Raw genomic sequence first — 15,121 nt, forward strand, 5'->3', positions numbered from 1 at the left:
AGCCACTGACATCACCACTGAGCATTTCATTTTAGAAAGAAACTGCAGAGGTAAAAGGCAACAAACTTGCAAGGCTTCATAAGAACCAAAAAAATGTTCCAACTGTTAACACCAGAAGTAACACTTCAGGAAACCATCCTTACCCAATACAGGTTTCACCACCTGGGAGGCTGAGAGCATTAAGACATTGGAACTGGACATTTTGTCTAAGGGATCATAAATCGGGGGTTTCTGGTTTACAAGGCTATCAGCATTTGGGGTCATTGTTCAATGCATTTGCAAAAATAAGCAGTGTGTGCACGTGTATGAAAAAGAAAGGAGTGAGATCACCTGCAGTCTTGACGTCTCTTGTGCTGTTTACTCCATTCACCGCTCTTCTCTGAAAACAAGCCACAAACGGCTGTACCTAAAGCACTAAGAGTTCAGCAACAGGCAGTTAACTAACCAATAACTACTAAACCCAAGTTTATCCAAAGTGGATATCCAGGAATGCTCGCAGGTTGACGCTGCCAGTTAACTGAGTGAAACAAAATCCAAGACTTCACTGTATCTTTCCTGTTGCCCAGAACAGTACAGCTGCATCCCACGTCAGCTTCAACTCCATCAGCTGTACACAGGTGAAAAAGTAAACCCCTGCATTACCTCCACCTGCTAAAGCGTCAGACCCCATTTCATACACACCCCTCGACTTTTCAGACAAGTTTTCAGGTAGAAATTTATTTATGACAGACTGGTCTGATCAAAATTCTCTGTCCTTGGCTGCACTGTGTGGTGCCTTTTTAAATAATTCATTTCATGATGCATGCATGAAACCAAATTTGAGTTTACAAATAAATAAAATGGTGCTCACCATTAATTTTTATATATTTTACTGAAATGCTTAAAGTAACTCAGTCCCTTAATAATGAACTTGGGGGTGTTTAAATAAAAAATATTTGGAAATGGAAACCACATTTAAAATTGGCAAAACTATGCTTTGTTTTTGGAAGGGTCTTGCTTGTTTCTTCTCTTTACATCCCAATTATAAACTCTAGCCATATCTGAGGGTGTGGAATTAAGGAAATAGCTCATGCATTCAGAAAAGGAAAAAAGAAAACAAGGGAAAAGCAGGTTATGCAGTTGGCCACACTTCACTTACTTCAAACAGTCTATACACAAACCATTTAATGAAAGAGCTGACTCGGTGCAACGCCTTAACACACAGGAATACTGGTAACTGTTACTAACTGCAGCATTTATACCCTTTACTTAACAAGCTCTGAAAAGGTACTACAGAGAAACACGCTTCTAGTTTTACTTCCAGCTACTCTTGTCAGACTGCAGCCAACCTGCCTGCATCTGCTGTATTTGCCAATTCCAAGCATCCATTAACTTCCTGCAGCACTAAGCTTAAGTATCAACTCGAAAAAACAAGAAGTTGTGCCTTCATTGTGCCTAAATCTAATGCTTCAGTTGACGGCTACGCTCATCACTGAAAGAGTTTTTAAGTAGAAACTATAATAAGCCCCCCACGCCCCTGGAGGTCAGTCATGATAATATAAAGACATTTTTAAAAGCGCAGCGCGGCCCGAGCGAGCATGGAGCTTGCTGCAGCTGCGCTTGTGCGGTGTGGAGAACGTCGCCCTGGCAGCTGAATGGGGTCTGACCAGCAACAGCCTGAAGAACAACGTTCATACGCTCCAGAGAAGAAGCAAGAGTAAACAGGCACCTGGCCATCAACCCCCAGCACCCAGCATGCTCAGCCCCCGTCCGGGTTTGCAACCACCGCAGCGGGAGTTACCGCAATCCAACCACAAGCACAAGCTTTGCTACGTCAACCACAATATTCCATTTCACTCCTAGAAAAGGTTAAGGTCCTGAGTGCTATGGAATTTTAACGGCAGCCAGTCTAAGATAAAAACATGTCAGGAAATCGGTAATCACCTGTGTGTTAGCTTTACTTGCTCCTCTTCCCCTGCAAATCAAAAAAAAGGATACTGACTTCTGTAGTGGTGAACTGATCTCTAAGAAAATCCAGGTCTTCCTCTAGAAGATCAAGGTTTCTTGTGGCTGTTGACAAATTCTTCTCTAACAGAGCCTGAGCTTCATCAATATCATATTCAAGCATCACATTGGCCTAAAAAAAAAAAGAAAGAAAGATGGATAACAGCTTTAACTCTTGCATTGTAAGGAATAAGCCCTAGCAGGCTGTTGTTAATGACTTGTCACATTAACAAGAGGCTGACATGACAGGCCAGGACAAGACTCAGGACGAGAAATGCCAGAATTCACTTGAGGCCTCCACCACTTCAGCAACTCAATCATAAATCCCTCTAGTGACTTAAAAAAAGTTCTCCTCCTATAGCTAAGGAACACGAGATTTCTCTCCCTGTGGACTGCATTCAGCCTTTCAGGTATCAGTATCTCATTTTCAACCTATTTGAAAAGTGAGAGACTTCACATTTCTTAGTAGCACCTTCTGAATGCCACAGAACTCCAGAAACAACTTCGGTTGTGTTCGAGATTAACCTTAAGATCTCTGGTATTTAAAGATACAACAGGTATAGAAGTCCTGTCCTATGCCATGGTGGTTTTTAATCTACAAATCTTTATTTCAGTAAGAAGCTACCATGGGAAGAGATAAAAGAGCAGTAACAAGGGAAGATGCACCAGTGGAGCTTTGTCCCACTCAAGAACCGTGCCCTGAGCAGAGCCACATACTCCTGAGCAGCCGGGATCCCAGGGAACGCAGCGCAGAGCTGCCGGAGCCGTTCTGCTTTTAAATCACTGCACAACAGAGCTTCCCCAGTCATGGTAAAACACGCAGCCCAATATGCGACTGTAAGCAACAAGGCGGATAAAGGCAGAGGGCCAAGAACACCTCAATACAATAAACTGCTTGTGGCATTTCCTTGTAGCTTTTCTGTATGAACTGTTAATAGGATGAACTTTCTCTGATACTCTGTTACAAATAAACATGGGGTGCTCCATGAAAGTCAGTGTTTGTCAGTTCTGAAGACAGTCTCCTAAAAGCAACAGGTATCAGACAAACCATCTCTTTTTATGATAGAAAAGAAGTGGGAGAGGTTGGGAGTAACCGCCCCATCAGTCCGGATGCTGCACATGTCAACAAAGTGTCTGTCCTAACCAAGTGGATTTGTTTGGCAGCCAACACAGGGAGCTGGGAACATCCGGGATTTAGAAGTCTCAAAATAAACATTAGCAGGTTATCCTCACATATAAGGAAGCCTCTGAATACAAAATATCCCAAGCTGATATCGTTTAAGTACTTAGAAGTGTGTGTTTGGAGCTCTGAACCCACCAGGCTTTAGCACAAGTTCCATTCTAAATGCTGGCAGGTATCTGCAAGTAACAGAAATCCCATCTTTCCCTAAAAAAATGCATGAAAAGGGAAACCAAGATGCTAAATACAAATACGGCAGAGAAGCTGGGGAACTACTTGCCAAACTAAGTTATTTTGCTGGGCACATTCCCACCTCAGGCAATGCTGCATGGTAATTTGAACCACAAAGCTCTAAGGAAAACATGCACGCATGTGCTTTTTGGAAAGAATAATCCAGCAAAATTGTAATTCTCTGAAGACTTCCTATTCAGGTACCAAATTAAACTGAACACGAAACCTTCACTACCGCATTGAAATTGTTGCGGTAGGTTTGCCCTCCTGACAGGACACAGCTCATTGTGCACCCATGAGCAGAATTATGCCCATGGCCACTAGAAGTACACCCAAGACAGCAACAAACAGTCTTTTATAAGCCTTTTGTAAGTTATTCAAATGGTTTCAGAAAAAGGTCCATTTTACTTACCCCCAACCACAAACAAACTTTATCTGTAGGAGGAATTGTAGCTTTGCAGTAGAGATTATCTGCCAATAAAAATCTGGTTTCCATTGGATTTGTGGAATCCTTAAGAGAAATGATAAAATTTCAAGTTGCTATTTTCACTGTATATTTATGTCAGACATAAAACTTAAAGTAACAAGCACACTTTTCTGCTTTTTGACATTGACACAATTTTAACTTAGGTGGAACTCTACATCATCTTAATTCAACGTTAGAGCTCCAAGAATAAAGCGTTTTAAAAGGATACTATTTAAAAACAAAATAGAAACGTCTCTAAAGAACAGAGATGAAGGTAAATCTTAGCTGCAATCTATACATTATTAAAATTGAAGTTTGCATTACAAACATTAACTTTTTTGGAACTGTCTTTCAAAGAGTACTACATACCTTTAAAAACAATTCTGTTATTTATAAAGGCATATTAAGTGTGCTCTCCAAAACATTTCTTGCAATGTGTTCTGTTAGGGTGGAAAGGTAGTTAGCTTTTCTCATACTCATTAGATATTCAAAATAGTTTACCTTTTTCTTCTGCATGTGTTTTAAAATGTCTAATGTCTGTTTAATTTCAGGAATCTGACTTTTTAGCCTGTGAATTAACAACAGTCATAATTTATTATTTTACAGAGACACAAAGTTTCCTAAACAAGTGATCACTTTTATTACACAATCCAACCTCCATTTTAAAACTTGACACTCTCCGGGTTTACAAAAGCAGCTGTGACAGACGCGGCACGTCCAGGCAGCACAGCCCCGCTGCTCGGGAGCACAGCGACCCACAGCTCTCAGACGGAACACACGTGGTGACAATAACTGATGCCTCTTTGCTAAAATCCCCAGTGGAGATCAGGAGGGATCTTTGTCCATGGGAGAAGTTTCATCTACATGAAATATGACTTGAAACTTGGATTTTAGCTTTTGAAAATGTGCTTTTTGCCCAGCTTCAGATCAAGACTGAAGTTACTGAAGAGAGACGAGATTACCAAACCAAAGGTTAAAGGCTTGATACAGCAGTCATCTGACCAAACCATATTCTTATTTAAATTAGGCTGACAAAATTAAGAGGCTATAACAGTACTTTGGGGCCTTAAAAAGCTAGGGACCAATTCAGCAATACTGTACATTCTTTTGCATGTAATTCTTAGGAAGAGGAAAGAAAAAAGTCTGGGCTTTCCTCAAAGTACTGCAAACACCAGCTCTCCTAACAGAAACTTTTTACTTCTTGGGATATTTAAAAAAAAATAGACTTATTTTTTAAAAAAGAAAACTGTGCTAAACATTTCCCGATTCTGCAAAAATTATGACTTACCTCCTTTTCTTTTGAGCAAGATTAAGTTCCAAAAATTTATACTTCTGATACTGCTCATCCAACTTCTTAAGAACTACATCTGCTGTCTCATTTCCAGGCTGTTTCATAAAAGAATCTACATCTTCCTTGAAGGGGAGAAAGAAACCCTCAGTGTTAGATGAGTTTTACAGAAATCCTGGGTACAGTCACGCTCTCATCTTAGTGCACCTAAGTCTAGAGGGGCTTTGAGACATAAACAAGCTTCTATTGTTCTGGCATGAAGTACAAAATCATTCTGTTTCCTTTCTTAGTCACCTTTTAACTTCCCCATTCCCCATTTTTGGGTAGGGAACTACAGAATAGGTGCAAGGATGATTTCATAACCATATTTGCTAGTGCCTTGGTGGTGGTGCCTTCAGTCCTGGCTGAGGGATGGACATCCTCAGACCACACCTAAACTTTGGTTTGCCATCTGTAAAGCAGAGCTAATGCTTCTCTGTGGTTGATCAGATTACAAACTGTTTAGGATAAGACTGAGGAAGGAAAAGAATCACAGCCTGATCAAGCATGTTGTGGCAGAGAAAGAGGCAAAGGGGGGGAAACCTGCGGTATCTGCTCAGGCAGGCTTGATGGTAGTAAACAGCTTATCTTCAAAAGCTGCTCCTATAGTCAGCAGGAAGCCACAGAAACCTCCAGAGAACAATTCCAGCCAGTCCTACCATCAACTGGAACAGCAGCCGAGCGGACAGGCTGGAGCAGGCCAGGACACGGACTCTGCACGTGGCTCCATCAGACGCCCAGGAACCATTCACCTGCCTCGGGAGGGAACCTCGGGCCAGAGACCAACTGTGCATTTCTGACCTGGGTAACATTGACTTATGGAGAATTCAAAATGATCACGCTCATCTACTGCAGTAATTCTGTCCGTATTTGTCTTTATAGCTCTGTAAAGTCTGATGGAAGTCTACCAGAGGTCTCTTCAGCTTGTCCTTTTTAACTAAGTGTTTCCCTTCCAGTAGTTTCACATCAGAAAAAAACCCCTACATCACATTACTAAAGTAATATCCAAAATACAGCTGGTTCCCCGCCATTATGACTCCTAAGCTCTCTTGGCTAAAGAATCTTACTGTGAAATTACTGAACCTGGTAAGAAGTCACCTACCTTCCTTAAGGAAATCTGCAGTAGAAATAACTCTAGAGCAGACTTGAGCAGGCAGCACAATCTAGGTGGTACAACAGAACCCAAGAGACCGCATTTCAGACCAACAGCCTAAGGAACGCCCTAAGCTACCTCACCGACACCCAACCCAGAAGCATTCCTGCCTCCTGATGAAGCTTGTAGACAAGATTTAGCCAGAAAAACCTAAGGATTAGATTCAGACAAGTGCTGCAGAAGCGAGGCCTGAGGATGTTCTGAAACAAAACTTCCTCCTGTAGAAACTATTCTACTCATGTAAATCACCCAAGACAGAAAGAAAAAGCAGGGGGGCAACAACTCACCCGCACACTGCCCAGCAGTCCACCTGTGCCTCAGCTAATGTCTGCTTGGACAGACAGACAGACAAGACAGAACCCAAATCCTCCTGAAACGAAGATGCTGCAATGTGAATCCAGACGCCCTGTGTACCGGTGATCTCCTCCCACTGCATAATGTCCCAGTCCAAGGTGGGCTCAGATTTACCACCCAGGTTTCAACTGCGACTTCCAAATCCTACTGCTTGGGCTTTGAGCGCATCTTACCCAACTGCAAGGCTGAGACACGGTCGCTTCTTTCAGTTTGAACAGAACAGCTTTGTGGCAGAGCTGGGTGTCAATGCTATGAGGATTCCTGCTTCATGGTGTGTCACACAGCATCCCAACTGCAGAATTACCTGACAGGTTCTGTAGGACCTTCCAAAAGTCATTTCTATCTTTTAAGGAAAAAAATTCCCTGACAAAACAGTTGTTGTACACCAGAAAGCTAATGCAGTCTTTGCAAACTTCAAGCCAAGCCACATGACACTCTGGAAAAGTCCTGAAACAGAGCAGGATAGAGCATTCCCATGCAGCCTTATGTTTATCTTCTGAGTGGTGACCCAAAGAAAGGGCTGCAGCACTCACTCTGCTGCTGTGGAGAGCTATCATCGCCTGTGGGCATTTACAGGGAAAAGAGACATGTTTAGAGATTTGCACCCCCTGTCCTCCCGCTCACACCTCTGCTAAAGAAGGCACAGTAAGGAAGGTGTTTTATCTGGAAACATCTGGACGAAAGTTCAAAAGAAAACAGAGTTGCAAGTTCTATTTGGACGGGTTTTTAAACTCCAGTGAAGGCTTGAGTTGGTGCTTAATATGACTTGAAATCTGGAGAGGCGTAAGAATCCACCAATCAATGCCTAAGAAAAGGTATCTGCCATGAACTGTTTGAAGAGCCTTTACTGAATCAAGATACTTAAAGAAAACATTTCTAAAGACAAGACTGGCAGTGGGGCTGCCCCTGTAGCCCATAGTGGAGGAAATATCAAGCAAGTGATCAGGAAGTCTTTATCATCATGATAGCATGCAATGTTTTTGAATCAGAAAACTATTTTCTGAAGAAAAAACCTGTAACAAGAACCAGCCTCAGGAAGCTGGTATATTCACTTTGTGGAGTAGAACGCCATTGAAGATTTCTTAGCATATGCTTATTGTGAATAAAAAAGCCTGTCTTCACATCTACATCCAAATACTCCAAAATCACCATCAAGGATCTCTTCAGCAGAGCCATCTGCCTTTAATTAGAACACTGCTCAAAACTGAGAATTAGGAAACTTCAGTGGGTTTTACCTCCAGACACAAGGTTATGAAGAACTGAAGAGAAGCACAGACCTAAGCCACAGCCCCAGAGCTCTCCCAGGTCACACGGCACTTACAGCACATCAGATACTTCACACATGAGTATCAGAAGGCAATTACATGGAACCAAACGTGAACTGCATCAGCAGCTACCAGCATGAAAACAAGGGATGTGACAGACACCCTCCCAGTGTTTGCTGAGGCTGGTTCTCTCCTGTTCCCTGCCAGGGTGGCCACCTCCACCACAGTCAGCACAGACCGCAAGTTCTCCTCTGTCCCCATGATCAGGTCTCACAGGGCAGCTGAAGCCATGGCCCTTTCCTTTCGCTTGCGTCTACATCAGTCTCCCTTAAGGGAGTGGCAGGAAGGTCACCACAGGCACCAACGGTTTTTCATCCCAGTAGGATTTGCCAGACCCCAACAATTGCTAAAGAACCTTAGAGAAAAGTAGGATCTGGATGCACTGAAAGCAAGTGCACTGTGCCCGTTTGTTCAGGAGCTGCACAATAGCAAGACATAATACCAGCACTACACCTGAAGTACCAAAATGCAAGTCAAATCGATTTATTTCTATAAGAGCAGTCATACCTGATCAGGCCAAACAGCTCTGGTAAAGATAAGAAGACAGACCTGAGAAATACAACTTTTAAAAGCGCAGGGAAATCTCAGTAGTAAAGCAGCATGGCAAACAAAGTGTTCAGGGCAAACGTCTGACACTTCAAGATGACTCCCACACAGCCAGGTATAGCCAGGCTGATCGATACTTATTGATCAAACAATATAAAGAAGCAACCAAGATAGCACAGCAAGAGCTAGCTTACAGCAGAGTGGACAACAGGCAATTCTGATATTACATCATTGTGTAAGTCTATGAATTATTTTCAACCAGCCAAGAGAACTATTAAATGCTTGGTAAATCACTTTCTGAAGTTGGATTAACAAGTTCAGCCTGTATTCTGAAAGACAGACATCTTTTGGTTTTCAGAAGTCAGGAAACCTGGCTGGATGCTTCGGAAGAGTGATTCTGCTCAACTGTCAAGCACTAGATTATGAGAGGAAGATGCAGGGAAGGGCGCATTGTCTGCGATAAACCAGACACGGACACGTGCGGGAAGAGCTGCCGTAAGGAACCAGGGCTCAGTGTGTACAACACGCTCGTCACTGGCATGTGCGCTGCCCAGTGAGATAAGATGATAACGCTCAAAACGGGGAGCTGAGTTTGCTGTAAAGTGTATCAACAGTAACGGCAGGCAGAACTAAATAACGCGGCTCCCCGGGACTGAGGCACCCCCGCCCCGGGCCGCACGGCCCCGCCCGCTCTGCGGGTGAGACGCGCTCCGGCACGGGGCCGGCTCGGGCCGACACCGCGGGCCGGGCCGGGCCCCCCGCACGCAGCCGGTGCGGGCGGGGAAGGCGCTGCAGGGCCCGCTCAGCCCGCGGGCCGGAGGGGCCGCCCGCGCTCCCTCAGGCACCGCCCGCCAGGCCGCGGCCCCGCCGCAGGTGCCGTCTCACAGGGGATGGGCCCGGCTGCCGGAGCGCAGCCCCCTCCCCTCCTCTCCCCCGCCCCCCGTCCCGGGCGCGGAGCGGCCCGGCCGGCGGAGCCGCCGCTCACCACGAAGACCGCCTGGGGGATGCCCAGGGGGCCGCGCTTGTCGGCCACCGCCCCGCCGCACCCCGTCTCGCTGCTGGTGGCCGCCGCCATCTTGGGCAACCAACGGTGCGTGCGCGGCCTCCGTTGGGACGGCGGTGCGGTACGTCATCACGTCAGCGCCGAACGCGGCCCTCTCACTGGCTGTCAGGCTTTGAGTGACGCGATGACGCGCGGGCGGAGGAGACCGAGGAGGCGGGGCGGTGGCCGGCCCAACGCGTCGCCCATTGGCTGGCTGGGGCGCGGCGATGCTGTCGGGCGGGGCGGGGCCGTGCCCTGCGCGCGGCCCGCGGGCGCCGGGCGGGAGGCGGCTCAGCGGTGTGTGTCAGCACGGGGGGGTAGTGTGCTCTCGCCCCGCGCGTGTGGAGCCCGGCCTGGGCAGCACCGGAAACGAGAAACTGGAGGAGCTCCTTTATTGAGTAATTTTCAATAAACACCTCTAAGGGATCAGACATGAAGCTTGGCCTGTAGTTCTGTGTTTAAATGTCTACCCCCTGTTCATTACAATAAGGAGGCTGCTAAATGGTGACCTAACTAGGCAAACTAAACCAAATCATCTTCCCAAAAACAGAACAGGAACTTGCCCCCGGTCAGCAGAAGGCTCATGAGCAATAAACTTTCCACAGTTAACAGCGTTAAGTGTTTGATTTTTGATGTTGAGGCTTGTTACACAGATTTACAAAAAACCCTTACGCTTCCTACGCTCTAGTGACGCGATGCGCACAAAATTATGAGAAAGGCCGGTATGTGTTGGGTAAGGCCCATTTCCCACGTGAAACATCTCGGGAGGGCATGAAGTCACCCACGTGTGACATGAACAGCTTGGTGCCTTCCCCTCCATCAGTGGCCATCAGCTGCCCCCTTTCCCCGCACAGGAAAAGCCAGGCACTGCTTCCCACAGCAAACCGCACCACAGGAGAACCTGTCAGCTGAAGCAGCTTAGCCACACCGGTATTGCAAATAAGGTGTAATACTATATTAAATGTAAATGCAGAAGAGTAATAAACTAATCAAGCATCCTGGTTCAGCTGTTGCTCTTAGTATTACAGAAAACCTTAAGCTCAAGAATGATCACATACACACACACCTTGCATGTGCCAAAGTTTATTTTTTTCCAAAACTTTTTTCATCAAATAATTGGATATGAGCAGTTCTAAAAAACAAACAATTTGTATATTAACAAATTGTGAAGTTCCACAATTAAAATATCACAGCCAGTCTTATGCCTAGGCTTCGTTTTAAAAAATTATTAAGTCATAGAACATAAACCCTCAAAGTTTTTCCCAAGTTTGTGGCTAGTATATTTTCCACACATTCTGTATTCTTATAAAATGAAGGAACTCATGGAAAGGAAGAGCTGTACAAGAATACATCTGAAAAAAAAGCCTGGACAACCTAAATTATAGTAGCTTGTTTTAAATAAATATCCAATAAAAGGCACAAACCTGTTATGGGGAAAAACATAACATACAAATCAAGACCTATTAAATAAATAAAGTGTGGGTTGGGGTGAGGGAAATCTGTTCCAGCACCTATTTTGTCATTGCTCCAAAACGAAATTCCAGCCAAACATTTGGTACAGGATTAAACTTAATCACAAAGATACACATTTGAGATATACTGAAAGATTTGATGTTACAATTCCTGCTGCAACTGTACCAGTTACTACAGTCTCTTTAAATAAATGATCATGAGAATCTGCATAAAGTAGTGATGCAGTGATGTATATACCAATGACAAGTCAAATACATCTTCAGAGTAATAGCAACAGGTTTTCTATATTCCTAGCTATCAGCAATGTATAAATGAGAACATGTACAGTTTCCATTGCTCAAAAATATAATCTTTTAAATGGAAATAAATGACCGATACACAGTGCCTTTAGATGTTGTCCTTACAATACAAACTACCCTAAACAAAGTTTTCCTTTTTATGTACAAATTAAGCACCGATCCACAGTGCATGCTATTCTAATTGTAACCCCACCCTCCCTGCCACACATCAAAAAACCCAATGAGGATACACCCTGTATTCAATCTCGTAGTCACAAGTTGTTTGTTGTTGACTTTTGTGTGTGTGTCGTTTGTTGTTTTTTTCTTCAAGTCCATTTGTTATTTTCACCTACAAGTATTCCACCACTATGTGAACAGAACTGAGATTCATCTACTACATGTATCCAAAATTAAAAAAAAAAAATAATAAATTCTGTAACTTCTTGGAGGCAAAGTCAAGCTGCATCTAGAGATTACAAAACCCCGGTTTTGCATCAAAGAGAGGTACACTTTCAAGTCCAACCTTTCCAGCCTCCCCAGAAGTTCTCTCGTGGTACATCCCAGTCAGACAGCCTCCCTGTAGCAGCACGAAGTCCCAACAGTTCGGCTTGAATGACCCACTAAATTACAATAACACAAAGTGCACAGCACACTTCAAGTCTTCCTCCTTGTTCAGACAAACATGGAGTGACATCTTAGTTACCTGCTTTCTGAAGTATTCAGGACAGGATTCTGACCAAATGAGTTGGAAAGAAACAAAAAGGAAAGTCACATTTATATACATCTCTCTTCAGTGTTTTACTCATCACAACTACTATTTGCAACTCTTGGGGCTATTAGAGTCACCCTCAAGAACAACCTTTGTCTTCAAGATGGTTTTTTGGAGAACAAGTTCTGAGCCATAAAAGCCTTGACACCATCCTAAGTCCTTGGTTTTTACTTCTCATGCACGAACAATGTTATTCAGAACACAGTACTCTGCATTTCCAATATGTGCACAAGGAAGAGGTTGGCAAAATGCAGTCCTGTGCACTTCTGTGCAGAGAGAGTGTGTAAAGCAATCTTTTCTTCATTCAGATAAATCTGAAAGCCGTGTTTTAACATATCAAACATTCTGAACAAGACTAAAAAAGAAGGTAGCTTATAAAGTTTTTAGGATGTACTTTGTGGCTGTTTCTCCTGTTTTAATACTAAATAAATTGGTATCAGACAGCTTTGCAAAGAACCATTAAAAAACCCAGAGCAAATCGGAAGTAGTACAAGCTATACCTAGTACTAGATCGGTTTCTGAGCAAAGTATATTCCAGATATTCAGAATGCTCTGCAATAAAGTTATAACAAATATATACTGTTTGCCAGGCATTTATTTGCATATTTTATTAAAATAATGGGTTATTACTTATACAACTCATATGAGAAAGAGTCCTAACAGCTTACAGTGCTAGAAACTGCCTGATTGTAGCACTCTCAGCTCTGTCACTAATGCCCAGACATTTAGTACTAGATGTACTGATCTGAACTCAACTTTTCAGTGCTGAACAAATCAATGGAATTCACTATTTCTCAAATAAACAGTCCCCTCAACACAATGACCCAATCTAAATGGCATCTATTCCCATGCCACATGTGACTATAGGCACTGAAGAACTCATTGGCTTAAAATTGTACAATTGTTTAACCCAGTGAAGGCGGATTAAAGCTTAAGCCCTTTGTAATTCAAACTTGAACATTATATTGCTGTATACTGGTCAAAATTCTTTTCAAATCAATACACATTCAGACACTTTGACTTTTAAATTTCTGCAAGGTTACATTTCCCAGGAAGTTGGTGGCTACAGATTCCAAGGTTTGGGGGGTGGGTTTTCATTTTGTTTCTTTCTAGTTGTTTCACTTGGCAAACATATTTCCATAGGGTTAAGATATACTACTTTTGCACTCTTTGGACAGAAAAAGAGAAGGCTTGTTCCCAATGTGAGGACAGTGCCGTATTTTAGAAGTTCTCTGCAGGACAGTTTGACAAGATTCTCAGGCCTATTTGCATTTACAGTGAGAGTCAGAGATATTTCTGCAACTACAGACTCCCCAAAAGGATAAAAAAACATGCTACTCTGGAGATCTATTTATTGTAACAATAGAAAACTATTCATTTTTTGAAAACTCAGCTTTAATATTAATCATGAGTAGAAGTCATTTTACGGGACAGCTTTTCATTGTATTCTGTCGCAAAACTTCTGGAAAGGTTGCTCCCAATTCCATTGACTTGTTATTAATGACTTATCTTTAAAAAAAATACTGGCATTTTCATAGCCAATTTCAGTTTTGGAGGAAGATTGTTAAATATAAAAGACATGCCAGAAGTGTGTAGCCATCTGACCCATCATGAATAGCATACTTCATAAATTAGTTGATTTAAAAGATTTTCCTCTCAAAAAGGAGTCCGGATTTCATAATATAGCATTTTTCCCTTGAAATAACTGTAGAAGAAAAAGATTACTGCAGCATTAAAGAAAAGATTATCTAAAAGTTTGCACTTATTTACACATTTAAAAATAATTACTTTTATATGGTTTACAACTAGGTTCTTGTTTCAGAAAAGCAGCACAAGCTATTCTCTACAGCTGGATAATTTCAAGATAGTTGCCAGTTCACAAGTGTCAGCACTACTGCAAGGTTTGCTTCTTTTGGCCTAATTGACTTTAAAAAACAAACCCGAAAAATTTGATATCTTGCCTCTTTTGCAGTTAGCAACAAGATTTTCAAACTGCTCTCGCTGCTAGCGGGGACACCTACATCCACTGGCTCCCAAAGCTGCTCTTCCCTGACCTGTGCAAGATGCCGCCTGCAGAGAAGACACTCAATGGAAGCGCGGCCATTGTCACCTGCTGGAGGCTGCACGTGCTGTTCTCTAACACCCTCTTTTCCCCTACTCCATCACAGACTTTCAGCCCAGATGAGAGCCCAGCTCTTTCTGCTACCTGTGTAACACTGACATACCAATGGAGCCATTTATTATTTTTACTATATATATAATATGTACTTATCTTGTTGATTCACAGCATTTCAAACTCACATTATAAAGTCTGCAAATCACTATAAGCTATTGTAATGTGAAAAAGCTGTCTGATTTCACACAATATTTGCCTTATGATAATGCAAGCACTGATCTATCAGAATATTTATCAGAGCACATAAAAATTTTATTGCTCAATTTCATTTGTGTTGTGTCTTGGTTATGACAGCCACAGAATTTATGGAGAGAATAAATAGCTTTGACATCTTCAGTTAACTTCCTAAGGTAATCCACTAATAAGTAAGGTTGTAAAGCAATCACGTAACCCCTCTTCTGAGCTTTCAAGATGATAATCCAGCTTGCACCTTCTGAGTTAATCTCAATAAAATACAATTCTGGTGATCAGGTTTTTAAAAAAAAGAAAAAAAAAATAAATCAGTGAACAAACATGACTTCATACTGCAGTGACTGTTATAAACAAGAATCTCTAAAGCATTGCAATTCAAAATCATATTGTATTATACAGGGAAGGAAACAGTTGCCCTGTTCAGGAATACATCATGGAAAGACTGAAATGCAGTCGTCTTTTTTTTACCAGTATTTGGTTGTTCTCACATCTTGCTGCTTTGGCGGCTCTACATAAACTGTATCTGTGAAGTAGAGATTACATATTAATGCCACTTATATAACATATGGTTTCCCGTTGTTTTAGAATCATGGATCTGTTCAACTGCCTCGTTACTTGCAAGTTAA

The 15,121-nt window shown here is 42.7% G+C and overlaps 2 protein-coding genes across 7 annotated transcripts in view; both read right to left on the reverse strand.

Annotated features, from left to right (window-relative positions):
* Positions 1 to 697: 697 nt before the first annotated feature.
* Positions 698 to 9,671, reverse strand: VBP1 (VHL binding protein 1). Of its 2 annotated transcripts, none has more exons than XM_080352771.1 (6): positions 9,551 to 9,671; positions 5,149 to 5,273; positions 4,362 to 4,428; positions 3,807 to 3,905; positions 1,978 to 2,116; positions 698 to 1,040 (listed from the first exon to the last, which is right to left on the reverse strand). In XM_080352771.1, the coding sequence occupies exons 1-6, from the start codon at positions 9,638 to 9,640 to the stop codon at positions 970 to 972; spliced, it is 591 nt and encodes a 196-aa protein (XP_080208897.1). In that variant the 5' UTR covers positions 9,641 to 9,671; the 3' UTR covers positions 698 to 969. The 2 variants fall into 2 exon arrangements, with proteins under 2 accessions (XP_080208897.1, XP_080208898.1); XM_080352772.1 differs by having other exon boundaries at positions 5,149 to 5,269; positions 9,551 to 9,644.
* A 1,009-nt stretch (positions 9,672 to 10,680) lies between these two features.
* The window catches only part of LOC308045206 (phosphatidylinositol-binding clathrin assembly protein-like), a 31,978-nt gene continuing 27,537 nt past the window's right edge, over positions 10,681 to 15,121 (reverse strand). For 4 of the 5 annotated variants that reach the window (XM_080352349.1, XM_080352347.1, XM_080352351.1 and 1 more), the window contains one exon: positions 10,681 to 15,018. In XM_080352349.1, the coding sequence (XP_080208475.1) occupies positions 15,004 to 15,018 (15 nt within the window). In that variant the 3' untranslated portion in view covers positions 10,681 to 15,003. The remainder of the gene's footprint in view (positions 15,019 to 15,121) is intronic. The other variant, XM_080352348.1, reaches the window with a different exon arrangement.

Source organism: Nesoenas mayeri (assembly GCF_963082525.1).
Source record: "Nesoenas mayeri genome assembly, chromosome: 13".
NCBI lineage: Eukaryota > Metazoa > Chordata > Aves > Columbiformes > Columbidae > Nesoenas > Nesoenas mayeri.

Excerpts from the sequence above, each read along its gene's own strand:
- VBP1 (XM_080352771.1), bottom strand. The coding sequence starts at position 9,640 with ATGGCGGCGGCCACCAGCAGCGAGACGGGGTGCGGCGGGGCGGTGGCC. Across the intron at positions 5,274-9,550 it reads TCCCCCAGGCGGTCTTCGTG|GAAGATGTAGATTCTTTTAT; the intron begins GTGAGCGGCGGC and ends CTCCCCTTCAAG. Across the intron at positions 4,429-5,148 it reads CTTGCTCAAAAGAAAAGGAG|GCTAAAAAGTCAGATTCCTG; the intron begins GTAAGTCATAAT and ends GTTAATTCACAG.